The sequence below is a fragment of the Castor canadensis genome, chromosome X (genome assembly GCF_047511655.1).
Source record: "Castor canadensis chromosome X, mCasCan1.hap1v2, whole genome shotgun sequence".
Taxonomy (NCBI): domain Eukaryota; kingdom Metazoa; phylum Chordata; class Mammalia; order Rodentia; family Castoridae; genus Castor; species Castor canadensis.
The window spans coordinates 77,153,828-77,179,740 of NC_133405.1; the positions used below are offsets into that span (position 1 = coordinate 77,153,828).

At 33.9% G+C, this 25,913-nt stretch overlaps 1 protein-coding gene across 2 annotated transcripts in view; it reads left to right on the plus strand.

Moving 5' to 3' along the window:
- Abcb7 (ATP binding cassette subfamily B member 7) overlaps window positions 1-25,913 on the plus strand; it is a 107,543-nt gene that overhangs the window by 69,874 nt on the left and 11,756 nt on the right. For both annotated transcript variants that reach the window (XM_074063789.1, XM_020161353.2), the window contains exons 5-14: window positions 10,573-10,705; window positions 11,563-11,831; window positions 12,455-12,543; window positions 12,636-12,723; window positions 13,956-14,130; window positions 15,327-15,484; window positions 16,027-16,190; window positions 16,343-16,472; window positions 19,274-19,445; window positions 21,833-21,936. In XM_074063789.1, the coding sequence (XP_073919890.1) occupies window positions 10,573-10,705; window positions 11,563-11,831; window positions 12,455-12,543; window positions 12,636-12,723; window positions 13,956-14,130; window positions 15,327-15,484; window positions 16,027-16,190; window positions 16,343-16,472; window positions 19,274-19,445; window positions 21,833-21,936 (1,482 nt within the window). The remainder of the gene's footprint in view (window positions 1-10,572; window positions 10,706-11,562; window positions 11,832-12,454; window positions 12,544-12,635; window positions 12,724-13,955; window positions 14,131-15,326; window positions 15,485-16,026; window positions 16,191-16,342; window positions 16,473-19,273; window positions 19,446-21,832; window positions 21,937-25,913) is intronic.

Below are 25,913 nucleotides of genomic sequence, written 5' to 3' on the forward strand. Positions count from 1 at the left end.
AGAAAACCGGAGTAGCTCATTATCTGGTTAATCCAGACACTTACCAACCTTATATCAATCAAAATATTAGAATACAATATAAGGTCATATTTTTAAAAAATTAATTAACCAAATAAGCATGTAATTTCTACATTGAAGTTTTTCATTAAGAATCAGTCTGATGTACTCCTAAATTGTTTATCTCCTAGAGGACTTATATACAAGGATTTAACTCTTAGATTTGATTATTAGAGTTGAGACTGTGTAAGTCAAATGCTTCTCCATGTTCTTTAATTTGCTTTCAGTTCCTGTGTGCTTCAGCTGTGAAGTAGATGAAACAAATTTGTTTATAGATATTATGACCTATAGGTTTTCAACTTGCCTGCAGCATGTTTTAGGTATCTGTTGTTTGGCATTGAAATTTAGTCTCTCTATTGATATGTCTCAGCTGTGTCATGTTTATACTTTCCTAATTGTGTTCAGTAAAAACGATGAGCAAATTTCTTACAAATATTATGTTATGTAACACTCTTATATATGGTGTCTTTTGTGTGTTTATTAATTATTCATGTAAGTTAGTCATACCTCTTACTTCACCTTGTCAAAATCTATATTCAACCATGTTGCTAGGATTGGGTTAAATAGGCTGATTTTTATTTGTTATAGTTGCACTTTTTTGTTATAGTTGCACTTTTTTTTTTTGAGGTACTGGGGCTTGAAGTGGCCTTCACCTTGAGCCATTCCACTAGCCCTATTTTTGTGAAGGGTTTTTTGAGATAAGGTCTTGCAGAACTTTTTGCCTGGGCTGGCTTCGAACCGCCATCCTCCTGATCTCTGCCTCCTGAGTAGCTAGGATTACAGGCATGAACCTCCGGCGCCTGGCTATAGTTGCTCTTTAATACGCAAAGTAAACTTTATATGCAAGCCAGAAGAATTTTGTGTATGTAGTAATTTTTTTAGGGCATTTGCTTTATTTAGGCCTATCTTAAATGAGTTAATAACCTATTTTATAAAGTGTAAAAGAATTTCCATTTGATAAAGTCAGATAAATGTTTTGTTTTTGTTGTTTTCCTTTAATAAGAATAGAGACTTTAATTCTGTGAAGGTTCTGTCAGTACCCTAGTAGTCTTTACAAATTGTCTAAATTCCTTGTTTAGTTTTCTTCTCTCTTTGTTTTGCCTTGCTAATCAAATCTCCCTAGTGTTCTTTGTCTTATTTTCTTTCTCTCCTTCTGATCCTTTTGTAACTAGAGAGGCATGACCAAAGGATCAAAATTATCTTCCACTTGTTCAGTTATATTGGGCCCTTTGTGGCAGTACTGCTTACAGAGTCCTTGGTTAACAAAGGCCACTCTGAAAAAGATTAAATATTGAAGAATTTAGATATTAAAAAGTTGGAAAGAATTGGGTTCTTCAGATGACATAATACTTTCATGATCAGAAAGGAAAAAGTCATCACTAAATCTACAATTTGAAACTAAGCAAACTAACCATATTGACCAATAAGTTTGGTATCATGTAGATATAAAATATCTTTAGCTGTCCTTTATGGTGTCTTAGTCCATTTTCTGTTACTAAATGAGCATACCTGAGACTGAGTGATTCATAAAGAATAAAAGCTTTATTTGGACTCATGGTTGTAGAGGTTGGGAAATCCCAGAAGCATGGATCTGACATCTGCTCAGTTTCTGACAAGGACCTCATGCTACTACAACTGATGGTAGAAAGTGTGTATATACAGAAGAATGGCCTCGCTTTGTAATACCTTGCTCTTGTGGTAACTAATACAGTCCCACAAGGACTCATTCCTTTAAGAATGAAAACAATCCATTGCCAGGAGCAGTGGCTCATGCTGTAATCCCAGCTACTTGGGAGGCAGAGATTTGGAGGACTGTAGTTCCAGGCCATCTTAGGGGAAAAGGTTAGTGAGAACCTATCTCAACCAATAAGCTAGGCATGGTGGCTCATGCCAGTGATCTCCGTTATGCAGGAGGCATAGGTAGGAGGATCACACAGTTCAAGGGCAAAACCACAGAACCCTATCTGAAAAAAATAACTAAAGCAAAAATGACTAGGGAATGGCTCAAGTGACTCTGAGTTCAAACACCAATACTACCAAAATAATGAAAGTAGTTCCATAAGAGTGGCACTAATACATCTTAGATCACCTAAATGCCCCATCTTCCACCACAATGACAAGCAAATTTTCATTTGAGTTTTGGAGGAAACAAATAATATTCAAATTATGGCATATGATGGTTTTACTTTTACCTTAACTCTGTTGTTTAAGTGTCCCAAATCATAAACTTTTGTGTTGAAATTAAATAAATTGAATTTTTAATGATATGCCAGTCTAAAAACTCAAAAGTTTAGCAGATTAAATATTTAAACTTTTAGTCTAAGTAAGAAAAAAGTTTTATAAGACTAAGTCTCTTTATTTGTCTTGTATTTAATGTGCACATTGCTGTTATAGATTAAATATACCTTTGCCACATGTTTATAATTTAGTAAAAATAAGCAGTTTCTTCCTTTTTAGAAAGTAACAGGAACATGAAACTTGAGTTTGATTTTGGTTGAAATACACTATCTTCTACCTTTATTTTTAGATAATCTCCTGTGCCTAGGGAGCCAGGTCTGTTGAGACCTGAGACACTGTATTTTTAAAATTAATTTTAATGAAAATGCAGTAAGATGGGCTCTTTTGAGATGTAGTTTTATGATTTTTTAAAGAAACATGAATTTATTATATTATAGTTCTGAAGATCAGAAGTTCAAAATGGGTCTTGCTGGACTGAGCAGAAGGTGTTGACAAAGCAATATTCCTTTTGGGTGCTCTAGGAAAGAATTTGTTCAGTTTCTAAAGACTGCCCAATTTCTTTTATGCATAACTACATCACTTCGACTTTGCTTCTTCTTTTTCTTGTTTTTATTATTGTTGTACTGGGGGTACATTGTGACATTTACAAAAGTTCTTAACAATATATCATAGTTGGCAGCAAAAACCCTTGTCCCTTCCTGTTATGGCTTATACTCTCTCTACAACAAAATTAGAAATAAGGGCAAAATAGTTTCTGCTGGGTATTGAGGGAGTAGGCGGGAGAGGGAGGGGGCAGAGTGGGTGGTAAGGGAGGGGGTGGGGGCAGGGGGGAGAAATGACCCAAGCCTTGTATGCACATATGAATAAAAAAAAATGCCTGATGACTAAACAAAACAGAGAAAATACCAGAAGAGATGGTTTAGGTGCCTGAAAAGAAAAGCATCATGGAAGGTGGCCAAGAATGTCCTCTACAAACAAGGCAAATCCACAGAGAGGGAAATAGATCAGTGATTGCCTAGGGCTAAGGGCAGGGAGAAAACTGCCAATGAAGACAGGTTTCTTGAGGTGGGGTGATAAAAATGTCTAAAATTAGCTAGTGGTGATGTTGCATGTCTCTCTGAGTATAATTAAAAAAAATTACGGAACTGTAAAAAAAAAAAAAAACAATATATCATAGTTGAATTCACCCCCTCCATCATTTCTCCTTTATTCTCCCTCCCCCCTATTCTTAGAGTAGGTTCAACAGATCTTATTTTTCCGTTTTCATACATGAGAACATAATATTTCTACTATATTTACTTTCCTACACCCATTCCTTATATACTCCCCTCTTCCACTGGTACCAACCCCCAGGCAGTACCTGTTTTACCTTCCCTGTCCTCTGTGGAAAAAAAATACATTTTTGTTTAAGATAGCTCTACAGGGAGTTTCATTATGACATTTCCCTGTGTATATGCATTATATCCTGAATTGGTTCATTCCCTCCATTTTTCTCCTTTCTCCTTTAGTACTCTTCTCATGGTGTTTCAGCAGGTTTAAAAATTCTGTATTCATTTTGTGTAGAAAGTGCATCAACCATATTCACCTTCTTCACTCCCTTCTTTTGCTCTTCCTCTCCCATTTGTGTCCTCCACTTAGCGTGTGAACTGTTTTTCATTCTTGTCCTTCATTATTTAGGTGTCTGTTTGTTGGTCAGTGGGATTTTTACCTTGGTATTATACCTGTATATTCACACACACACACACACACACACACAGAGAGAGAGAGAGAGAGAGAGAGAGAGAGAGAGAGAGAGAGACATATTCATGTAATTGCCACTGTGGTCGGGATACAGCAAAGTACCATCAGCACCAAAGTCTCCCTATGCTACCCCTTTGTAGTCATACCTTTTCCAGATCCCTAATTGCTGGAACCCTGATTCGTCCTCTCACTATAATTTTTGTCATTTTGAGCATTCTATAGATTTGTCCGTTTTCTGTCTCTGTAACAAAATACCCAAGGCTTGGTACTTCATAAAGAAAATAAGCTTGTTTTGCTCACAGTTCTAGAGATTCCAGTGCTAGTGTCTGCTCTGCCCTCATGAAGGGCCAAGCATGGTGGATAGCATCTTGGCAGGAACACATGTGAGAGGGAGGGATCACATGGTGAGACAGAAAACCAGAGAGATTCAGAGGCTACACTGACTCTTTCTAAAACAACCTTCTCTGTCTGAGACTAACCAGGGTCCTGCAAGAATTTCATTACTCTCCTTTAAGGGCCCCGTATGACCAAATTACCTCACACTAGGCCCCATCTCTTAATGGTTTATCACCTCTTAGTATTACCACAATGGGGACTTCAGCTTCCAGCTCATGATCCTTTGCAGGAGACACTCAAACCATATACAAATCTTAGCACCATATAAATAGAATCATGTCACATATAACCTTTTGAGCTTGCTTCTCTCAGAAGTGCATAGTGCTTCTCTCATTATCCAAGTCAACACTGCGTATACTTGTTCATTTATTTTTATTCCTGAATAGTATTCCATATGAATGCACTAGAGTGTGTCCATTTATTCACATATTCAAGGACATTTCAGTTCTTTTTATCTTTAGTGATTATAACTAGAGCTGCTATAAATATTAATTATAGGTTTCTATTTCTCTAGAATAACTACCTAAGAGTAGAATGCTGGGTCATGTTAAGTGTATTTTTACCTGTATAAGAAACTGCCAATGGCTGGGGATGTGGCTCAAGTAGTAGAATGCCTGCCTAGCAAGCGTGAGGCACCCTGGGTTCAACCTCCAGCACTAAAACAAAACAAAACAAACAAAACAAACAAACAAAAAACCCTTCCAAACTTTTTCAGAGTGATTTTTTTTGTTTGCTCCCACAAATATATGTGAGAGTTCCTTTTGCTTTGCTTCTTGACTGCCAATCCTTGGTGTTGTCAGGTATTTAGTGCTGTATTGTGGTTTTAATTAAAATTTCCTAATTGGCTAATGATATGGAACATCTTTGTGTGGTCTTAGTTGCCATCCATATATCCATGTTTATAAAGTGTCTTTTAAGTGTTTTGTCCATTTTTAATTGGTCTGTTTATTTTTCCTCTGGAGCTTAGTAAATTCTTTATGTAATGAATAAAAGACCTTTCTCAGATAAATGATTTGTGAATATTTTCTTCCCATACATAGCTTGTTTAATTCCCTTAATAGTGTCTTATTAAAACAGATGTTTTTAATTTGATAATTGCCAGTTTATCTTTCTCTTTATGTATTATGCTTTTGTTGTCATGTCTAAGAATTGTTTACCTACCTCAAGGTCATTAGGATTGTTTTCTTATGTTTCCTTCTAAAAGTTTTATATTTTTATCTTTTATATTTAGATCTATATTCCATTTTGAGTTGACTCTTATATGAGATTTAGGTGGAAGTTTATTTTTTGTCCAGTTTTTCCAACACCAAGGCTATTCTTTCTTCATTGAGTTTCCTTCATTTCCTCTTGCTATTCTAGCAAATTATCACAAATTTAGTTGCTTAACATACACTTATATTTCTGAAAACTAGAGGTCCAAAATGAGGTTTCAGTAAGTTGAATTAAAGATAATTTGGCAGGGCTGTTCTTGGGGAGAATCTATTTCCTTGCCTTTTCCTGAGTCTCTAGTTTGCTTGCATTCCTTGGCTAGTGACCTCTTCCCCTACCTTCAATGTCAATAGCATCTTCAGTCTCTAACTCTGACCTTTTTGCTTCCATAGTCCTATTTTCTCCCATGACTTTGATTCTACTGCTTCCGTAAGAACTCTTGTGATTGCATTTGGCCCACTCAGGTAATCCAGGATACTTTCCCCACTTGTCTGTTTTAGCTTGATCACATCTGCAAAGTCCATTTTGCCATGTAAGGTATCATCTTTACATGTTTGGAGATGAGTACATGGAGATATTCAGGGAACCATTATCCTACCATGGTCATATATGTGGGGTCTTTTTCTGAAATCTTATGATATTTCATTGGTCTGTGTGTCTCTCCATTTGCCAGTAATATAGTGTCTTAATTTTTATAGTTTCATAGTCTTCTTTTTCAAAATTGATTTGACTATTCCAGTTTCTTTGCTTTTCTATATAAATTTTAGAATAATCCTGTCCACAGCTACAAAAATGCCTGATAGTATTTTAATGAAATTTTATAAAATCTATCAAATAATTTGGGAATAATTGTCATCCTTTATTCTGTTGAACCTTCATAGTAGATGAATACAATATCTGTTTATTTAGGTCTTGTTTGATTTCTTTCATCAGCGTTGGTAGCTTTTAACTTAAAGACTCTGTTTTTGTTGGGTTAGACCAGTGTTTCCCAACCAGGGATGATTTTGACCTCAAGAGAACATTGTTTTGGTCACAACTAAAGGGATGGGGCAGGCTACTGGAATGAAGGTAGAGGTTAGTGACACTGCTAAACATTGTACATAAAACGGTTCCTTCCACAAGAATTATCAAAACCAAAATGTCAGTAGATTGAGAGATCCTGAATAGATTTATACTTAAAATTTTCTGTTTTGTTGTTGTTAGGGAGAGATATAGTTTTCTTTTTTGAGTTTTGGTTCCTAATTATTCATTGGTAACAAGTTGGTGTATTAATGCTTATTGATTTATATTACTTATTATATAATATGTTGATAATTATATTGATGTTGATATATTTGGAATTCATGCCACTATTTTATTATTTGTTTCCTGCAAGATTCCTCTTTATTTTGATAGTTTGCTTCACCTCTTTTCATTTCGTCTTTAGTCTGTTTTCTCCTTGTTCAGATTAGGTAATTTTTAAATTAATTTTTTTGGTGGTAACATGTTAAACTTTTTTTAATTAAAATTTTTAACTGATACATAAAAACATGAAAATTGTATATATTTATGGTTACTAAGTGATATTTTAGTACATGTATACATTGTGTGATGTTAAGGTTAAATAGATCTCATTTATCATTTCTTTGTGGTGGAAACATTGAAACCTACCTTACTTTGCAGTAGCACACCAAGACTTCTTGTTCTCATGTAACTATAATTTATTATTTTTCTGTACTGGCCTATTTGTATTGTACACAGCTGTTACAGCAGTTTCAGAATAAGAAAAATAGTGATAGTACCAAATATTGGTGAGGATGCAGGGGAACTAGGTCACTCATATTTGGTTGGCTATTGTAAAATGGTATAGTCACTCTGGAAAGAGTATGACAATCTTTTTAAATATTCTACATAGACTTGCTATATGATTTAGCAGTTGGACTCTAGGGCATTTGTCCCAGAGAAATGAAAACTTACATCCATCTGTATGAAAATGTTCATAACATCTTTAGCCGTAATACAAACTATAAATAGCTCAGATGTCCTTCAGGGATGAAAAGTTGAATCAATTCTGGTACATCCATGGAATAATTCTCAGAATAAAGTAGGATGAGCCATTGATACATGTAACCACCTTGATGAATGTAAAAACGTTATGCTGAGTAAAACAAGTGCTAGTATCTAAAGATTATGTACTGTATGATTCTTATCATACAGTACATACTTATATAATGGTCTCAGAATGAACAAACTATAGAGGTCAGGAACAAATTAGTGGTTGCCAGGAAACAATAACTGGGGTGGCACTAGGTGGAATGAGAGTGAATACAAAGAGGAAGCACAAAGGAGTTCTCTTGTGATGTGAAATAATTCTGTATCTTGATTGTGATAGTGGTTGCATGAATCTGGACATGAGATAAAATTGCATAAAACCACGTAGATGAGCGTATGTCACACTGATACACATGAATACAGGTTAACAAATGTTGAAAAGTGAATGAGTTCTGTAGTGTCATCAATAGTAATGCACCAGTGTTAAGTTTCTGGTTTTGATATTGTACTGCAGCTATATAAGGTATTAAGAGATGCTGGATGAATGGTACATGTGTCTCTTTGTACTAGTTTTGCAACTTCTGTAAGTTTATAATTATTTCAAAATAGAAGGTTTTCACAAAGGATTCTAATTTTACTAGGATGGGTTAAGTCTAGTTCTGCTGAAGGCAGAATATTAGGGAAAACTAGTATGCAACATAGATATGCACCCAACATATCACTAGGCCTCTGAAACCTACGTAATATACACTAATGAAAACATCTATACATCATATTGCCCATCCTATTTTTATTATTAGTGTATCTCTTTCCTTTTTAAATACACACAGTTATTTATTTCCTTTTAAAAATTACCTTTGTGAGAAAACTGACAGTATTCAGCTATAATTTGAGGTAGTGCCATGTTCTTAGCACTGTGCTAACTACAGTTTTCTTGCCAAGTAACAACACAGGACAGATGACATTCACATGTTCTGCATATTTACAAGGATGTTCCCAAATTTGATTAACCACTAAAAACATTTTCAAGAAAGTAAAATTGCACAACTTCATTGGCAACACATTAGTTTCAATCATCATTTGCTACATCTGTGGCAAAGATATAATAAGCTGTGAGTTAGGAGAATTGCATGGTACCTTTAGCTATATCACTTTTCCACCTCTTTAAGAAAATATATTAAAATGCAGGTGAGGGAATGTGGCTTCATTACCTCATTATATGGAAAACCTAGAATCTGCTCAAATTTATTTAAATTACTTATGATATACTTACAACTGTAAATGATTTAAACAGTACATTTAAATGTTCCCTTTTTAGGGTGGAAAAGAAATAAAATACATGGTTCCTGCCTTATAAGCTGCTAATGTAGCTGTATGGTATACTAGAAAACATTCTGACTTCAAGTGTCAGGTCTGGATTTTAATCTCAGCTCTGCTTATTTAGCAGTTAAGTCATTAAACCTCAGTTTCCTCAACTATAGCAATAATACCTGTTTCATAGAATTGTTATTTCTTCCAGCCCTCACCTTTATGAGAACAGTACCTAGCACCATATCTGTAAACTGAGAAATATATCATTAAAGTGGTAAATATGGAGGTATAAACTATAAAAAGGTAGTCATTAGAAAATGGAACAGGCCAAATTTTCCCCAAGTCTCAGAGAAGGCATTATGAAAGAAATGTGATTCAAATTGGGCTTCGGAAGGTAGTGAGATAGAGAAGGAAAGGAAGACCATTTCAAGAGAAGCCACTGTGGTTTTAAGAAAATCAGAATTGAAGAATTTATACTACTTGGGACCTACCATATATTCTGCATTAGATTATACTTTGGAAGTTAGAAACCTTAAAGCTTTAAGCAGTTTATCTCAAAACATTATTCTTAAAAGAATTTCAACAGCTGTTGAAATTATTGTTATTGTTTAATGAAAGAATACCTGCTTGGCACCTGCTTGGTTGCTAAGAACTGTTATATACTTTACCTTGAAATCTTGATTGGTAAGGTATACATAGCTTCTGTTGGTTCTAGCTAAACTTAATGATGGAACAAGATCTATGGTTTGAGTCTCAGGCCTTATAGAATTGTTTCCACTTGTTACTAAAATGTATCAGTTTAATTTCTTATAAGAAAACTTGGGTAACAAACTGCCTATTCCTAAATTATGGTTGATGTTTTTGATACTATAACTCTGCAGAAAATCTAGACTGTGAATGATTAAATATTTGCCTTGAATATATGAAAGTGGTGTACTCTTAATTTTTAAGATTTGGTATTCAATGGTTTTATTTTGAATGATATTGGAACAAAGAATCTTTTTGTGGGACAAATAGATCTATCAGTGTTTTTTTTTTTTTCAGTAGTGAATCAGCCACAGCTTTTGAGATTCTTTTTTTGCTGTATAATTTCAGTTTAACACTTTGGTGAATAGGTCACCTTAAAATACTTATTGAATACCTACTGCATACCAAGCATATACTCACCTTGTGTGGGACAAAAAAAGTAATATAATACAGACCCTCAAGAATATAGTACAAAAGGAAATAAATACATACAAACAAACAATTATAAAGCAATTTGTCATTAAGTGCCATGGGCATTGTAGGATTTCACATTACAGAAACCATTTTTGAGTAGCTGATCAATGATGATTTCATGGAAGTAGGAACATTTGACTAATTCACATAGCTTGTAAATGAATATTATCATGGCAGTATAATGTAGGAATCCTGAAATGACAGCTCTCCCAATGCCAAAGATTTTGTTTTTATAAACAGGGTAAATCGTTCCAATACCAGTAAATAGTTAATATCTAAATATTACCATAAGTATTAATATAAGGAAAATATTTATACCTTTATAAATATTTTATAGATGATGGGTAATTGATGTTTTTATCTTTTTAGGCCATGAATATTGTGGTTCCCTTTATGTTTAAATATGCTGTAGACAGCCTCAACCAGATGTCGGGAAACATGCTGAACCTGAGTGATGCACCAAATACAGTTGCAACCATGGCAACAGCAGTTCTGATTGGCTGTATGTGTGATTCTTTAATCTGTCTACAGGTGTTGACTTTCTTCAAGAAGGTTTCATCGTATTTGAAACAGATGACCTTTTTATCACAAACACAACTTAGCATTTTGGATATTTATTATTTTAAGTGAGATTTTTGATAGGTTTTTTTAGTTCTTTGATATATTTTGTAAAAATTCCATGATAATGCTAGTATTTTCTACATTCTAGAAAACAATAATATGAAATAAGATATTAAATTTATAAAAGGCCATTTCTAATGAGCTTATTTTTAGATAACCTTTTTAGTAAGACCAGTTACTTTCTTGCTGATTTTAGCTGTTACATAGAAATAGCTAAATAATGATACATTTGTACATCAGTGCTTTATTAAAATATATTCAATAGCCACGACACGAATCTACAAATTGAAAAGAGCAATATGAATTCTGTGTGGCTCTATTCACTAAAAAGGACACTATGAGGCTTGAGAGACGTGAGTGAGGACAGCATTTAGTCAAAGCATTTGACTTTTCAGGGCCTTAGTCTTACCATTTGTTACTTGAGGGAATTGAATTAAATCAAAACCTCAATAAGTGTTATGTACTTATCTGCAGTGAGGCCATATTAAAAGTATTTTAATTGGAAAATTTTTTCAGTATTTGAAATTTAAGGGAAAATAACACTGAAAGGGATTCATGATGATGGAAAAGTTAGTACTCACTTTGGATAGATGCTTCCTAGGTTTATTTTAGTGTAAATGTTCTCTTATATTAATTGACTGAATTATTCATTATACAAAAGTTTTTCTGAGCCCTTGCCATTTTACACTGCTTTGATTCTGTTTTTACACCCCATTTTTCTTTTCAATGTATTGTTAGATGGTGTATCAAGAGCTGGAGCTGCCTTTTTTAATGAAGTTCGAAATGCAGTATTTGGAAAAGTAGCCCAAAATTCTATCCGAAGAATAGCCAAAAATGTTTTTCTCCATCTTCACAACCTGGATCTGGGTTTCCATCTGAGCAGACAGACAGGAGCTTTATCTAAAGCTATTGACAGAGGAACAAGGGGTATCAGTTTTGTCCTGAGTGCATTAGTATTTAATCTTCTCCCCATCATGTTTGAGATGATGCTTGTCAGTAGTGTTTTGGTAAGTAATACATTTTCATAACAAGCTTTTATCATACATTCTCATTAATAACAATTGCATATTTGAAACTGTTATGCTGTTGCATAATCATGAGTTTGAAAGTAAGATTTTTTGATGCCAGAAAGATTATGTACTTTAATTGTTTTGCCACAGGCTTCAAAGGACTGTCCAAATTCTTTATCATGTTTTTATTTTAAAAAACTGTTTAGTCCTATGCATAGATCAGCAATTAGTGCCTGCAAAGTTTTTTTTTTAGCAGAGATTTTTGTAAATAGCATTGGACTGATACGCTCAGAATATCCAGGTTTCTGTTCACACTTCTAATGTTTTTAGACAATTTCCTCTTTTATAGTTAAAAGTATGAGTATGTGTGTGTGTGTGTGCATATACTTTTTCTTAGTACATTTGATGGTAGTATAAATGAAGCAAGTGAAGTTTGACTTTCTTTGTTACCTAAAGTAGATAGTCTTATGGTAGTTGATTGTTATCCACTATTGACATATACAACTTACCACCATATTTTCTATAAATACCTTTTGACTGAGGTTTGCTGCTATATATTATAAACTATTGGGTAAGAACAGTGACTTTCTCATTTTTTTTCTCTTGACCTCTTTTTCCAGTATTACAAATGTGGTGCCCAGTTTGCATTGGTAACCCTCGGAACACTTGGTGCATATACAGTATTCACAATTGCAATCACACGGTGGAGGTATGGTATCCCCCAGAGGCTAGTGAAAGTTCAGAAGTTAGTTTTCTTTTTAAAACATACATCTCATGCTTGTGCAAATCTTTGTCTTACAGAACTAGATTTAGAATAGAAATGAACAAGGCGGATAATGATGCAGGTAATGCTGCTATAGACTCACTGCTGAATTATGAAACTGTGAAGGTAATATATTTAATTATGCTTTCTTCTGTCTTTTTCTCTCTTTTTTAGATTGGAAGTACTGAGGTTTGAACTCAGGACCTTGTGCTTGCTAAACAGGCTCTCTACCACTTGAATCACCACCCTTGCCCTTTTTTGCTTTAGTAATTTTTTAGGTAGAGTCTTGTGTTTCTGCTCATGGCTGGTCTTATACCTTGATCCCCCTACCTAGAGCTTCCCACATAGCTGGGGTCACAGGTGTGCACCATCATGCCCAACATATTGATTGATACTGGATTCTCACTAAATATTGATTGATACTGGATTCTCACTAAATTTTTGCCTGGGCTGGCCTCGGACTACAGTCTTCCTGATCTCTATCTCCAAGGACCCGGGATTACAGGCATGTGCCACCTGCCTGGCTTTTCACACTACATTAAGATTTGTTCTGCCATTTAATTTAATAGGTGCTATAAGATAGAGCATCAGATGAGGATAGGATTTCTAGGTGTGATGGAATAATACTACTTGTTTTTCTTTTGTTTAGAAAGAGCTGTCTTTCCTCAGTTTTTGTTTGGCAACATCAGAAATTTTATCTTCTGAATTAGCCATGTTTTTGGTTAGCATCTTGATTCAGAATGAACATTAGCTAATCAAGCAAACATGTTAGTTCTTCACCCTCTTTCTGTCCCTCAGAGTGCCCAGCATAGTGCTTTTCATGAATTTTTTACTTTTTGTTCATTTTTTTCAATTTAACAAATAATTACTGAATTCTTCTCCTGTGTAAAGCACTAACTGTTGTGATGGAGGTGTGATAAAAAAATGATTACAGAATAATCTTTGCCGTCCTGGAATTTTATAATCTACTAGAAGAGTTAATTTTCTAGTATCTAGTATGCAGATGACTAAAGAAGAGGACATGATGTTGCAAGGGCAGTGGGAACTGCAAATTCAAAGGATCAGGGAAAGGCTTTGTGAAAGAAATGTCACTGAAGGCTTTTCAAAGATCTAGATACAGGTTAACTGGGCATTTGGTAAATGTTCATTGAATGAATTTTGTGGACTTTTCAAGTACAATCAATCCATTGTAGAAAACTGCAGGAACCATAGTCCAATGTATTGAAAGTTAGTTTTTAAAATGGAGTCTGTGTTACAAAATTGTGTCTGTATATGAAGTTTGATGAAACTTATAAACTTATACTAATCACTTAAATCCAACTAGATTTATTCATATTACTGTTTTATATATTTTATAGTATTTTAATAATGAAAAATATGAAGCACAAAGATATGATGGATTTTTGAAGACATATGAGACTGCATCATTGAAAAGTACCTCTACTCTGGCTATGCTCAACTTTGGCCAAAGTGCTATTTTCAGTATCGGTTTAACAGCTATAATGGTGCTCGCCAGTCAGGGAATTGTTGCAGGTAATGGATTTGTGGTTATCACATTTATAGACTATTTAATTTAGCTTTTATGAGTAAAACTTAATGAAAGGAATGTGTATTAGTTTTAATTATAAACGGATGTTCAAGAAAGTGTTTTAGATCAGGAACCAGTGTAAAGATCAGTTAGAGATTCAAATTGGGTTGTAACACATTTGTACAGGAAAGCAATGCTAGGAATCTCTCTGTGTAGCTATCCTTAATTCAGATAGCAAAAATGCTTTGTCTTCCTTATTATGCTTATGTCTTCTCTTCAACAAAATTAGAGATAAGGGCAGAACAGGTTCTACCTGGAAGCGAAGGGGGAGGGGGTGAGAGGGTGGGGGAGGGGGGCAGCAGGGAGAAACAATGTATGCACATGTGAATAAATGAATCATTTTTTTAAAAAGTGCTTTAGCACTTTTGGACTGCTTTCCTTTTAATATAAGACTGTATTTTCTTGATTTACAGTATTTTTTTACTTCCTTTTGATTAGCACTGGCTCTCTAATTGAATGGGATTAGTGTTTACACATTTTGTGGGTCTATGACCTGATTCAGGAGCTTTTTTGTAGCATCTTATGTTTACAATTTCTCTTGTAGACCTGAAAAGCAAGGTTATTAATTTAGTCCAAAGGACTAAAATAAAGCTTTCTTTTTTTAGAATTACAAGTAACCTTATACTCTATTAGTTTTTTCCATTTGCATAACACTTCAAAAGTAAATAATGATTATACCTCTTTTCTGTAAACCTCCCCGCTCAATTAGAATTCATTCATTCACCATGACATTCATATGAGGTTTTTCATTCTCAATCATGATAGACACTTGCTCCAATTTTAATGGACATGCTTTTATAAAATTTCTATTTTATCCTATAAACTATTGCTTATGTCTTAAGAGAAAAAAGAATTTTTTTAACTTTCTCTTTTTATCCTCACTTAAACCATTCTTTTTTTATGTACTACATATAGTGTATAAGTGGGCTTTTCCCATTCCACTTAACATATGCCAAGTTATGTTACCTAAATCATGGATTAATATGCTTCAAAATTGTGTGGGCCCATAATAGTTGCTGATTATGTATATTTTGAACTGTATTTTATCATAATAGAAAATAAAATTCTCTCTTAAGGTGGGAAAGTTTATAAATTCATCTGAAATATCTTTTTTTCCTCCTTCTACCAATTGAATATTAAGGTGCCCTTACCGTTGGTGATCTAGTAATGGTGAATGGACTGCTTTTTCAGCTTTCATTACCCCTTAACTTCCTGGGAACTGTATATAGAGAAACTAGACAAGCACTCATAGATATGAACACCTTGTTTACTCTACTCAAGGTAGACACCCGTATTAAAGTAAGTAATCTATATAGTACATTTTCAAAAGTATGTGACATCATCCTATTAATAATGGGTTACTCTAGAGAAATATTCTTACATCACCATGTTAGCAAACCAATTTCTCTTATAGGAACTGGGTCTGTCATGTGTATTAAGAGGTTGTTACAGCTTTTGGTTATATGTTTTAAAAATATATAGTGTTAGCAGTGAATATTATACCTATAAGTTTTGTTCAATTGTTTATACTTAAATGAGATTTAGTTTTGCTAATAATGAATGTATAATTGCCTCTCCTCACATCCTCCACTCTTATTTTCCCCTCTCACCCTTCACCCCAAAAAGTTGGCCAGCAACCAAAACGTTCATGATTTTTTACCTTAGCAGTGAGAAGTGAAAAACAAACCTTTAAAAGCTTGCTTAGAAGTGGCCTAATTCTACTTATATAAACCTCCTCTTCCCATTATTTTCCATTTTCTTTCTGTTGAATTAAAAATTGTCTGTGTTGCTATACTTAAGGTAGTGTGTAAAGTAGGTTTTTTTTTTCTCTTCCCTGCTAGGACAAAGAGATGGCATCTCCCCTTCAGATCACACCACAGACAGCTACGGTGGCCTTTGATAATGTGCATTTTGAATACATTGAAGGACAGAAAGTCCTTAGTGGAATATCTTTTGAAGTCCCTGCAGGAAAGAAAGTTGCTATTGTAGGAGGTAGTGGGTCAGGGTGGGTAATTTAGTTATTTATAAAATTCTGCCTTATTAATTGATAATTCTTAGTGTGATTTTTTTTTCTTAGTGAAATGATTGCTACGGTTTAAAGTGGGGTTCCCAAATGACAACAGCAGTTGAATAACCTTTTCTCATCTCCAATTTCAGGAAAAGCACAATAGTGAGACTGTTATTTCGCTTCTATGAGCCTCAAAAGGGTAGCATTTACCTTGCTGGTCAAAATATACAAGATGTGAGCCTGGAAAGCCTTCGAAGGGCAGTGGGAGTGGTACCTCAGGTATTTAAAAGCAGAACAATACAAATTTTCGGACATTTATTGGGTTGGTGGATACTTAACTAGAACAGTTTGAATCCAGAGGGTCAACATATGCTAATGAAGTTAATAGTGAGCATCAGGCCTGATACAAAATTATGTTGCCAAAATGAATTTTTAAAAACTGGACATGAAAAAACTTGAATGGAAAATCTACATGATAGTAATATTTCTGAGCCCTCCCATGATATTATAGTAGATTTAAAAAGAGCACATACTAGAATCAAACAGACCTGATTTTAACCCTAACTCTAAGACTTTTTAATTCTGTGGCCTTGGGCCTCAGTTTCTTCATCTCTAAAAGGTATCATTTATCTGGTAAGATAGGATTATTACAGATTAGAGATAGCATATATATATAAACCATCAAATGCACCATTCATTATATAATTGTTCAGTAAATGGAAACTACTATTGTAATTTTGAATAATTTCAACATAGTAAATTTATAATTATAAAGTAGTTTGGTTGCCAACCTCAAGTTGGTATGCCTTATTTACCACTGCATCTACACTACTAACCATAGTACCTGACCCATAGTAAACATTTAATAAATATTTGTTGAGTGACATTGAGGGGAAAGTAAATTCAAAGTAAGATCTGAGGAGAGAAGAAGCAGGTAGTCTTATATTGAAAGTTTATAAAGAGGTCTGGGGATGTAATTCAGTGGTGGAATGCTTGCCTAACATGCACAAGACCCTGGTTCAATCCGCAGTACCACACACAAAAAAAGAAAGAATGCTTTTAGAGATATCTGAGTATCAGTTGTAGCTAGTATTTATTATAAAGTTGCGGGGAAGAACAGATCAAAATAAGGGGGGTGTAGATACTGTAAGAAAGTGATCAGATAGGTCTATGTCACTTATACACTGTCCCCACGTGATCCAACATATTATTCTCTTCTCTCTCCTCTCTTGCACTGAGAATTCCAAATTTTAGTAGGTATGAGTCACCTAGGGAGAGTATTGAAATTCCAGTTCTTTTTCATACACCATAGTTCTGATTTTGGAGAGCAATGTGGAGCGAAAAACCCTGCATTTTTGAATATGTATCATACCTAGGCGATTCTGATAGTTTGTAGGCTATATTTTGAGAAACACTGACCTAAACTGGATTCTGGGCTGTGGTTACATAGAATTTTGTGTCTTCATTCATATAACTAGATTCCTGCCATTCTTTAAGACTATATGATTACCCTTATCCTTCTGAAAAAAAAATTTTTTTCACAAAAGAAAAATATGCAGGATCATTAAACAAGAGCAAAGATGTTCTTCCTCTTTGGAAGCCTTAGCAATATAAGTTAAATGAACAGTGGGATACCATTTTTACCTATGAGATTGACAAGGATTTTGAAATTCATAATATCCAGTTTGGGCAGTACTGTGTAAAATGGACAGTCCGTTGTTTTGCTGGTGGAAGCAAATTGGTAATGTATATGACATGCCTGAGAAATATTTGTACTGCTTATTCTAATAATTCTTTCTGTAGGAAATTTTAGCAAGGGATTAAACAGACATGAACAAGTTTGTATACAAAGATGTTCATTACAGCATTATTTATAATAGCAAAAATTGGATACAGTATAAATGCCCAACAATAACTAGATGACTAAAGTATCATCATAGGATTAAGTATTGTGCAGCCATTTATATATATTATGTTTTTAAAGAATATTGAGTGTTATGAGCAATATGTAGATAAAGCTTGTTGAAAAAGGATATCAAGCAAAATAAAATAACCCAATTTTATAATATTAGATTAATTCAAGTATAGAGAAATCTGTATCTATATCTATATATACATACACAAATACATATGGCATAAATTCTTTGTTTCTGTATTTCAAGTTCAATATCAAAGCTTGTTAAAAATATAGGAAAGCATATTTAATCTCATTAGTAATTAAAGAAATGCTAATTTAAATAAAAAATAGATTCTACCTCTAAAAGTAACAACAACTTAAAGTTGTTAAAGTCTGGGTTGCTGAAGAAATGAGGAACTGGCAACCTCATACACCATTGATTAGAGTGTACCCATACATTATTGGTTGCTGTTTTTGGAAGATAATTGGGCAGTAATATCAAAGGATAAACATACACTCAACTTTTGGCTCACCTAGGGTCACACTAGGAAATTCTAGGAATCCTTATAGAAATACCCAGGTGTGTAAAGTTATAGATATAATGGTGGTTTATTCCAACATAGTAGTATAAAAAATTATTAATCACATTAATGTTCATCATTTGGAGAATAAATAAATTATGATATATCCATAGTATGAAATGTGCAGCTATTAAAAGAATAAAGTAGGTTTCTGTTACTGATACGGACAATTTCCAGAATATATCCAGTGGGAAAAGCAATTTTTGAAATAATGTGTATAGAATTACTCCATTCATACTTGAAAACATATTTAGAAATATATATATATATATGCATAGAAAAAGTCTGAAATTAAAACAACAAATCAAGCAGGGTGTGGTGGTATATGCCTGTAATCATAGCACTAGGGAGGCAAAGGCAGGAGGATTGCAGGTTCCAAGCCATCCTGAATATACATAGCAAGGCCCTGTCTCAAAACAAATAGACAAACACAAAACCCCCCAATCATTCATGGTAATTAGCTCTAGGAAGGGAAACGGGATCATATGGATGGGGAGTAATAAAAGGGGCTGTCATATTTTATTCTTTATGTCTTCACAATTGTTTCAGTTTTGTAATGAAATATATATATATATATATATATATATATATATCTACTTCAGGATGCTGTCCTCTTCCATAATACTATTTACTACAACCTCTTATATGGAAACATCAGCGCTTCACCTGAGGAAGTGTACACAGTGGCAAAATTAGCTGGACTTCATGATGCAATTCTTCGAATGCCACATGGATATGACACACAAGTAGGAGAACGAGGTCTCAAGCTTTCAGGTAATCAAAGATTTTAAGCCTGATCCCATTTGTATACTTTCTTCAGAATAATCTGTCAGAGGCGTTTATATTATTGATATATGCTCAGGTGTTAATTCTTAATTTGAATTCTTCATTCTAAAGGAAAGCCAAGATTGTTACTCACCTAGGAAATTAGTAAGGGTAGAGAGAAATAATTTGGTAGTGAATAGGGTACCTCTCGTCCTAATTTCCTAGGTGTTTTCAATACTTTATGCTTCCGTATACTTGATCCTTTTCATTTTCTTATCCTTGTTAGCTCAATGGTCAAGGAAATTTTGAGGCTTGTGTATTCCTATTTAAGTGTTTAATCATGAGATTGCTAGTTTTAAGAATTAATTGCTTTAAAATGACTGGATTTTTTGGAAGATTCATAAAAATGTTTCTTCATTTCAAATTATTTGCATTCCAAAAATATATTGATATCCAATGCTTAAAAGTATGTTGATGTAACTCATGCAAACATTTAACATTTTCCACATTTATTCTTTAGTCTAGTTTTGTTTAGGGGGGAAATGTATAGGTTAGGGGTGAGAATAAGTCAAAAATAGAATAAATACTATCCTTATCCTGCATAAATTTTAATGAATCCCCGTCCTCTTCATTACAAATCAGTTTCCTTTACTCACAATATTTATTAGGTACATACTCTATTCAGGCAACTATGCTAAATGATTTAAGAACAAAAAGTTGAAGTGCAAACAGGTGTCCTGTCAAGGAGTTTGCAATCTATTAGAAAGTTTTTATTTAAGTTTAGAAAATTTTAAGCAAAGATTATTTCCAAGTTGATTCATGGTAGTTATTTTGTTATAACTTGGTAGTATAAAATGATTGCATCATTCCAATCTACATTTATATTTTACTATTGCTTTTAACAGGCGTAGTTTTCAGTGAACTAGCCCATCCTCAAGTTAGCGTTCATTTGGCAATTCTAGTGGTTCCCAAATGATCATGTACTATAGGTTTGCCCTCTCTATATATGCCTGCCTTAGCCAGTTAAGCCACCTAATCTTTTTGCCTCTCTGCATGCCTTTGGAGATAGGAATGGTGAAAGAAAATTTATTCTTTCCTAATATCCATTGCCTTACAACCAAACCTTTCAGGACGAGCAATTTACTACTTAGCATCTGTGTTAGTAGTTATGTTTGAGAATACACAGATGTTCCTTCACCATCTTCTAAAGTACTATTGAATAAAATTAAAACTAAATTTGCTTCCACTTGAAATTTGAGAGGCATTTCAAAACTAGTCATTTTTCTTAGTAACTACTTTGAGGAGCTTTCTGCTACTCAGTTGATAGGTAGGCAGGCAGATAGTTCTGGCATAGTTCCTGCTTTAATAAAAGAATTTTGATCTTACGAGATGGAAAACAGTGTTGGTAGCATGAATAAAAACTTACCAATATTAGACATGTGGAGCCCCCATTACAAACTGAAGATAATTATTGTTGAACAGGTAACAATAAAATGTTACCTAATGTATCAGATTGCACAACTTGTTTACTGAAGGTGCTACTGAAGTTGAAAAATGCAAGATGTTTTTCAGTTCTTAATAGTTCTTAATAAATTAACATATAATGGACAAGAAAAGAGGCCAAAAGAGGCATATTCAGCAAAGTACTATTGTCTGTATCCCCAAGTAAAGTTATATTCCTAAATGTGGGTTTAAACATTGTAATAGGAAAAGTACTGGAGTCAGATCAGGTTTAGTTTAGATTCAGCTGGCACTTGATCTGTGACCTTGAACAAATCACTTCACCTTTCTGGGCCTCTGTTCCTTTAAATTTTAAAAATCAGTTATGCTAGAAACCTATAACACCTAAGGGGGAAGTAAAAGTTACTTAGTGTATACCCTTATTTTGAAGAATGCTGTGAAAATTATAGTGTTCTTTCCAAAAACATCCTTGGGAATACTGGCTGAATGGTACTTTTTTATGTCGAGACATGAAGTTAGGTATTCATGGTTTCATGTTTTCAAGTTTCAGGTACTGAATTTTTTTTTTACCTTTACTAATACTCTAATATTGAATTTTTTTATCTGAGATTGTTTATTGAGAAGTATCTATTAAAAAAGTAGTATAATGAGCATATGTCTAGTGAGAACACTTGTAAAATCAAAGTTGCTGCCTCCCATCCTCATTTTCATTCATTTTGCCTGCCATGAGTCAGATTTTAGTATTATGTTTATGTTCCAAGGAATAAAGTTTGTTGAAAGTTGTATATGAACTTATACTCTATAGTGCAGTACAATGAACAGTGAAAGGAATATAGGTAAATGTTGAAGATGTAACTTGGTGATTGTGGTCAGTAGAAGTACTAGAAACATACAATATTTCTGCATTATGTTTCCTTAATTTTTTTCTTTATCAGGAGGAGAAAAGCAGAGAGTAGCAATTGCAAGAGCCATTTTGAAGGACCCCCCAATCATTGTCTATGATGAAGCCACTTCATCATTAGATTCAATTACTGAAGAGGTAAATGATGAAATATAGAGCTCCTTAATATTTAACTTCTCTCCTTGGAAATTTCAGTAAAAGGTGTGCCTTACTTTGTATTTTGAATGACCTTCAGTAGGAAGTGCTATAGAGCAAAATACCTAGCCCTTTCTCCCTTACATGACAAATGTTAATGGTAAGAATGCCAAGTTGCATTGAACTAAATATCACCATTGTTAAATCTGTTTGCAAATGTCTCCTTTTGGAACTGTGTGACACCTTATGCTATTGTCATATTACCCTTGCATCTTGCAAAGCTGTACAAGTTGCTTAATATGCTTACAAGGAAGAGTGTTTTAGTCTCTCCTGTTGCCATTTAACACTCATTAATGCAAGTCATATACGTGGTTGTGACATTTGTGACACAGTGTACACCAGCAAAGCCTTTCACTTATGGACCAACTCACTGAGGTTCAAGGCAGGCACACACAACCTTCAGCACTGGTATGGGTATTGTATTCATTTCACAAGAAGGGTGAAACACTAAGATGTTCTTACACTGATGGCATGATACTACTGTAGCAACTACAGTACACTGTATAACAATGTAGACATTGTATACAGTGTATATTGTATATACTAACATTGTTGCATTTCATACAAAAGGCTCAGCAGCAATGATAATTTCATGAACAGATCCCCTAATCTAAAACTGAAAGTAGGCAAATGTCAGTTATCACCATACACCTAACTTTTAACTTAGTGCATGATATGAACCTAATGTTGAACAGTTGGTCTACTTTCAGCTTTATGGGTTGTATGATGTAATATTTGTATATGGAGTTGAGTTTTAGGGCACATAATTTGATCAGCATATTTAAAATAGTTTAATTTTAAAGTGAATTGATTAGCATAAGAACTTGTTGGACTTAAAGTGAACCTTAAGTAGGATCAGATACCATTCATAAGAGTAGGAACCTATTTACAAGAACTGTATACCTAAAACTGTGTCATACTACCACAAATTAAAATTCCTACCAAGTTTTTGAGTCACATAAGAACATAAGCTATTAAGAGAGTTTACAGAGAACCCCCCAGGGAAGGAGTTACAAGATTTAGTCAATTTTAATGGGCCTTTTTTAAAAGTCCAAAACACTTTGTAGAATGGCAGAGTTTAAGTTCTTGTAAGTAAGAAATGGGAGTCTCCACATCAGTTTTTCTTAGTATTGGCCCTGCAATTTTTTAACAGAAACTAATTGTACAATGGATTAGTTTCACTGACACATCCACACATGCATATGATGCTCCCTAATCAAACCCACCACTCTGACTCAACCCTCCTTCTTTCTTCCCCCCATTAAACAGTTTTTAGTGAGTTTCATTATGCTATTTTCATTACATATACCTAATACATACATATAGTATAAATTAGTCATAGCCATCCTATATCACTCTCCTTTTTCAGTCCTCCCTCTTGTGGGTTCCCCTCACCGATCAGTTCTCCTTTTATAATTATGCCATATTGATACTTAGTTCTAGATTCTACATATGAGTGAAAACATGCTAAATTTGTTTTTTGAGCTTGACTTCTCTCACTCAATATGATGGTCTTCAGTTATAGCCATTTTCATGTAAACAACATAAAAATTCCATCTTTCTTTATGGTTGAATAACACTCCACTATGTATATGTACCACAGTTTCTTCATCAGTTATCGATTGTTGGACACATAGGCTGATTTCATAGCTTGGATATTGTGAATAGTACTGCAGTAAACATTGATGTGCAGGTATCTATTGGAAGGCAGCTATGCTCCACTATACTACCAGTGCCAACCAGGTATCTCTATTGTATGGTGACTTACGTTCCTTCAGCTATGCACCCATGAATGGTATGGCAGGATCATATGGTAGTTATATTTTAGTTTTTTGAGGAACCGTGATACTTCTTTCCATCTTGGCTACACTAATTTGCATTCCCATCAGCAGTGTATGAGAGTTCCTTTTTTCATGCATCTTTTCCAGTATTTGTTATTGTTTTCTTGACATTTGCCATTCTGAAAGGAGTGAAATGGCAAACTCATGGTAGTTTTGATTTGCATTTCCTTTATGGCTAAGCATGTTGAACATTTCTTCATGTATTTATTGGTCATTTGTACTTCTTTTAAGAACTGTCCAATTCATTTGCCCATTTATTGATTGTATTGTTTGTTCTTTTGAGCCTTATTTTGGGAGCTCTTTATATGTTCTGAATATTAATCCTTTATTCACTGAATAGCTGGCAGTTTTCTCCCATTCTATAGGTTGTCTCTTTATTCTGGCAATTGTTTCCTTTACTGCACAGCTTTTTAATTTGATGTAGTCCCATTTGTTAATTTGTGCTCTTCCATGTTGAGCAGTTGGAATCCTAGTGAGAAAGTTGTTGACTATGCCTATATCTTCAAGTGTTTTCCCTAAGTTTTACTATAGTTGTTTCAAAGGTTCTTACGTTAAGATCTTTGATCCGTTTTGAATTTGGGTCTTCTCCCACTTTATTTTGGTTAGTTTGACTAGGGGTTTGTTGATCTTACCTTCTGAAAGAACAAACTTTTTGTTCCATTGATTCTTTGTATTATACTTTTAGTCTCCATGTCATCAATTTCTGTCCTGATCGGTATTGTTTCTTTCCACCTACTAATTTAGGGTTTGTCTTGCTCTTGTTTTACTAAGAGCTTATGGAACATCCTTAGCTTATTTGAGATCTTGCTGATTTTTTTAATGTAGGCACTCATAAATATAGACTTTTTTCTTAGCACTGTCTTTTCTGTGCCCCAGAGGTTTTGATAAATTGTTTTCATTTTCATTTGATTCTAGGAATGTTTCTTCAATGATCTACTGGTCATTCAACAATATATGTGTTTGAATATTTTCTGTGGTTTCTTTGGCTATTGATTTCCAGTTTTATTTCACTGTGGTCTGGTAAAATACAGGAGTAAGTTATTTCAATTTTCTTATATTTGTTAAGACCTGCTTTATATCCTAAAAAAATTGGGAGAGAGCTTCATGAGCTACTGATAAGAATATATTTTCCAACTGTTGAGTGGAATATTTTATAGATGTCTGTTAAGTCCACTTGATCTATAGTGTCATTTAATTGTGAAATTTCTTTTTTGATTTTTTTTTTTTGTCTAGATGACCTATGTATTGGTGGGAGTAGGGTATTAAAGTCACAATTTTTTTGTTGGGGTTTCTATGTGATTTTATATACAATAATATTTGTTTTATAAAATTGGGTAAGCCAACATTTGATGTGTATATATTTACCATTGTTATATCCTCCTGATAGATTTTTCCCTTTTTGAGTATGAAGGTTCCTTCTTTGTCTCTTCTGACTAATTTTGGTTTGTCAGATATGAATGTAGCTATTCCTGCTTGCTTTTAGGCTGCATTTGCTTGGAAAATCTTTTTTCCATTCTTTTACTTTAAGTCTGTGTTCATCCTTGCCAGTGAGGTGTGTTTCTTATAGGCAACAATGGTTGGGTCTTTTTTTTTTTTCTTTTGTTTGATCCAGCCCACCAGCCTGTGTCTTTTGATTGGAGTACTGAGACAATTAACATTTAGAGTTCTTATTGAAAGATGTGTAGTAATTCTTGTCATTTTGTTGTTTTTGTAATGTTTGATTTTTTCCCAATCCTTATTTGCTTATCTGTTCATCTGGTGGGATTTAAATTTTTTCCCCTACTTTCATGGTTGCATTTATTTTACTTTTATGTGTGTAGAATTCCTGTGTCTACTGCAATGCTTGCTTAGTAGTCATGAATTCTTCAAGTTTTTATCATGGAAGGTTTTTATTTCTCCTTCAATTATGAAGGATACCTTTGTTGAATACAGTAATCTAGGTTGGTGGTTAATTTTCTCAGGACTTGAAATATTTCATGCCTTCCTTGCCTTTAGAGTTTCTCTTGAGAAATCTGTTATTCTGGTAAGTATGTCTTTATATATATGACTTAGCACTTCTATCTTTCACCTTTCAGTATT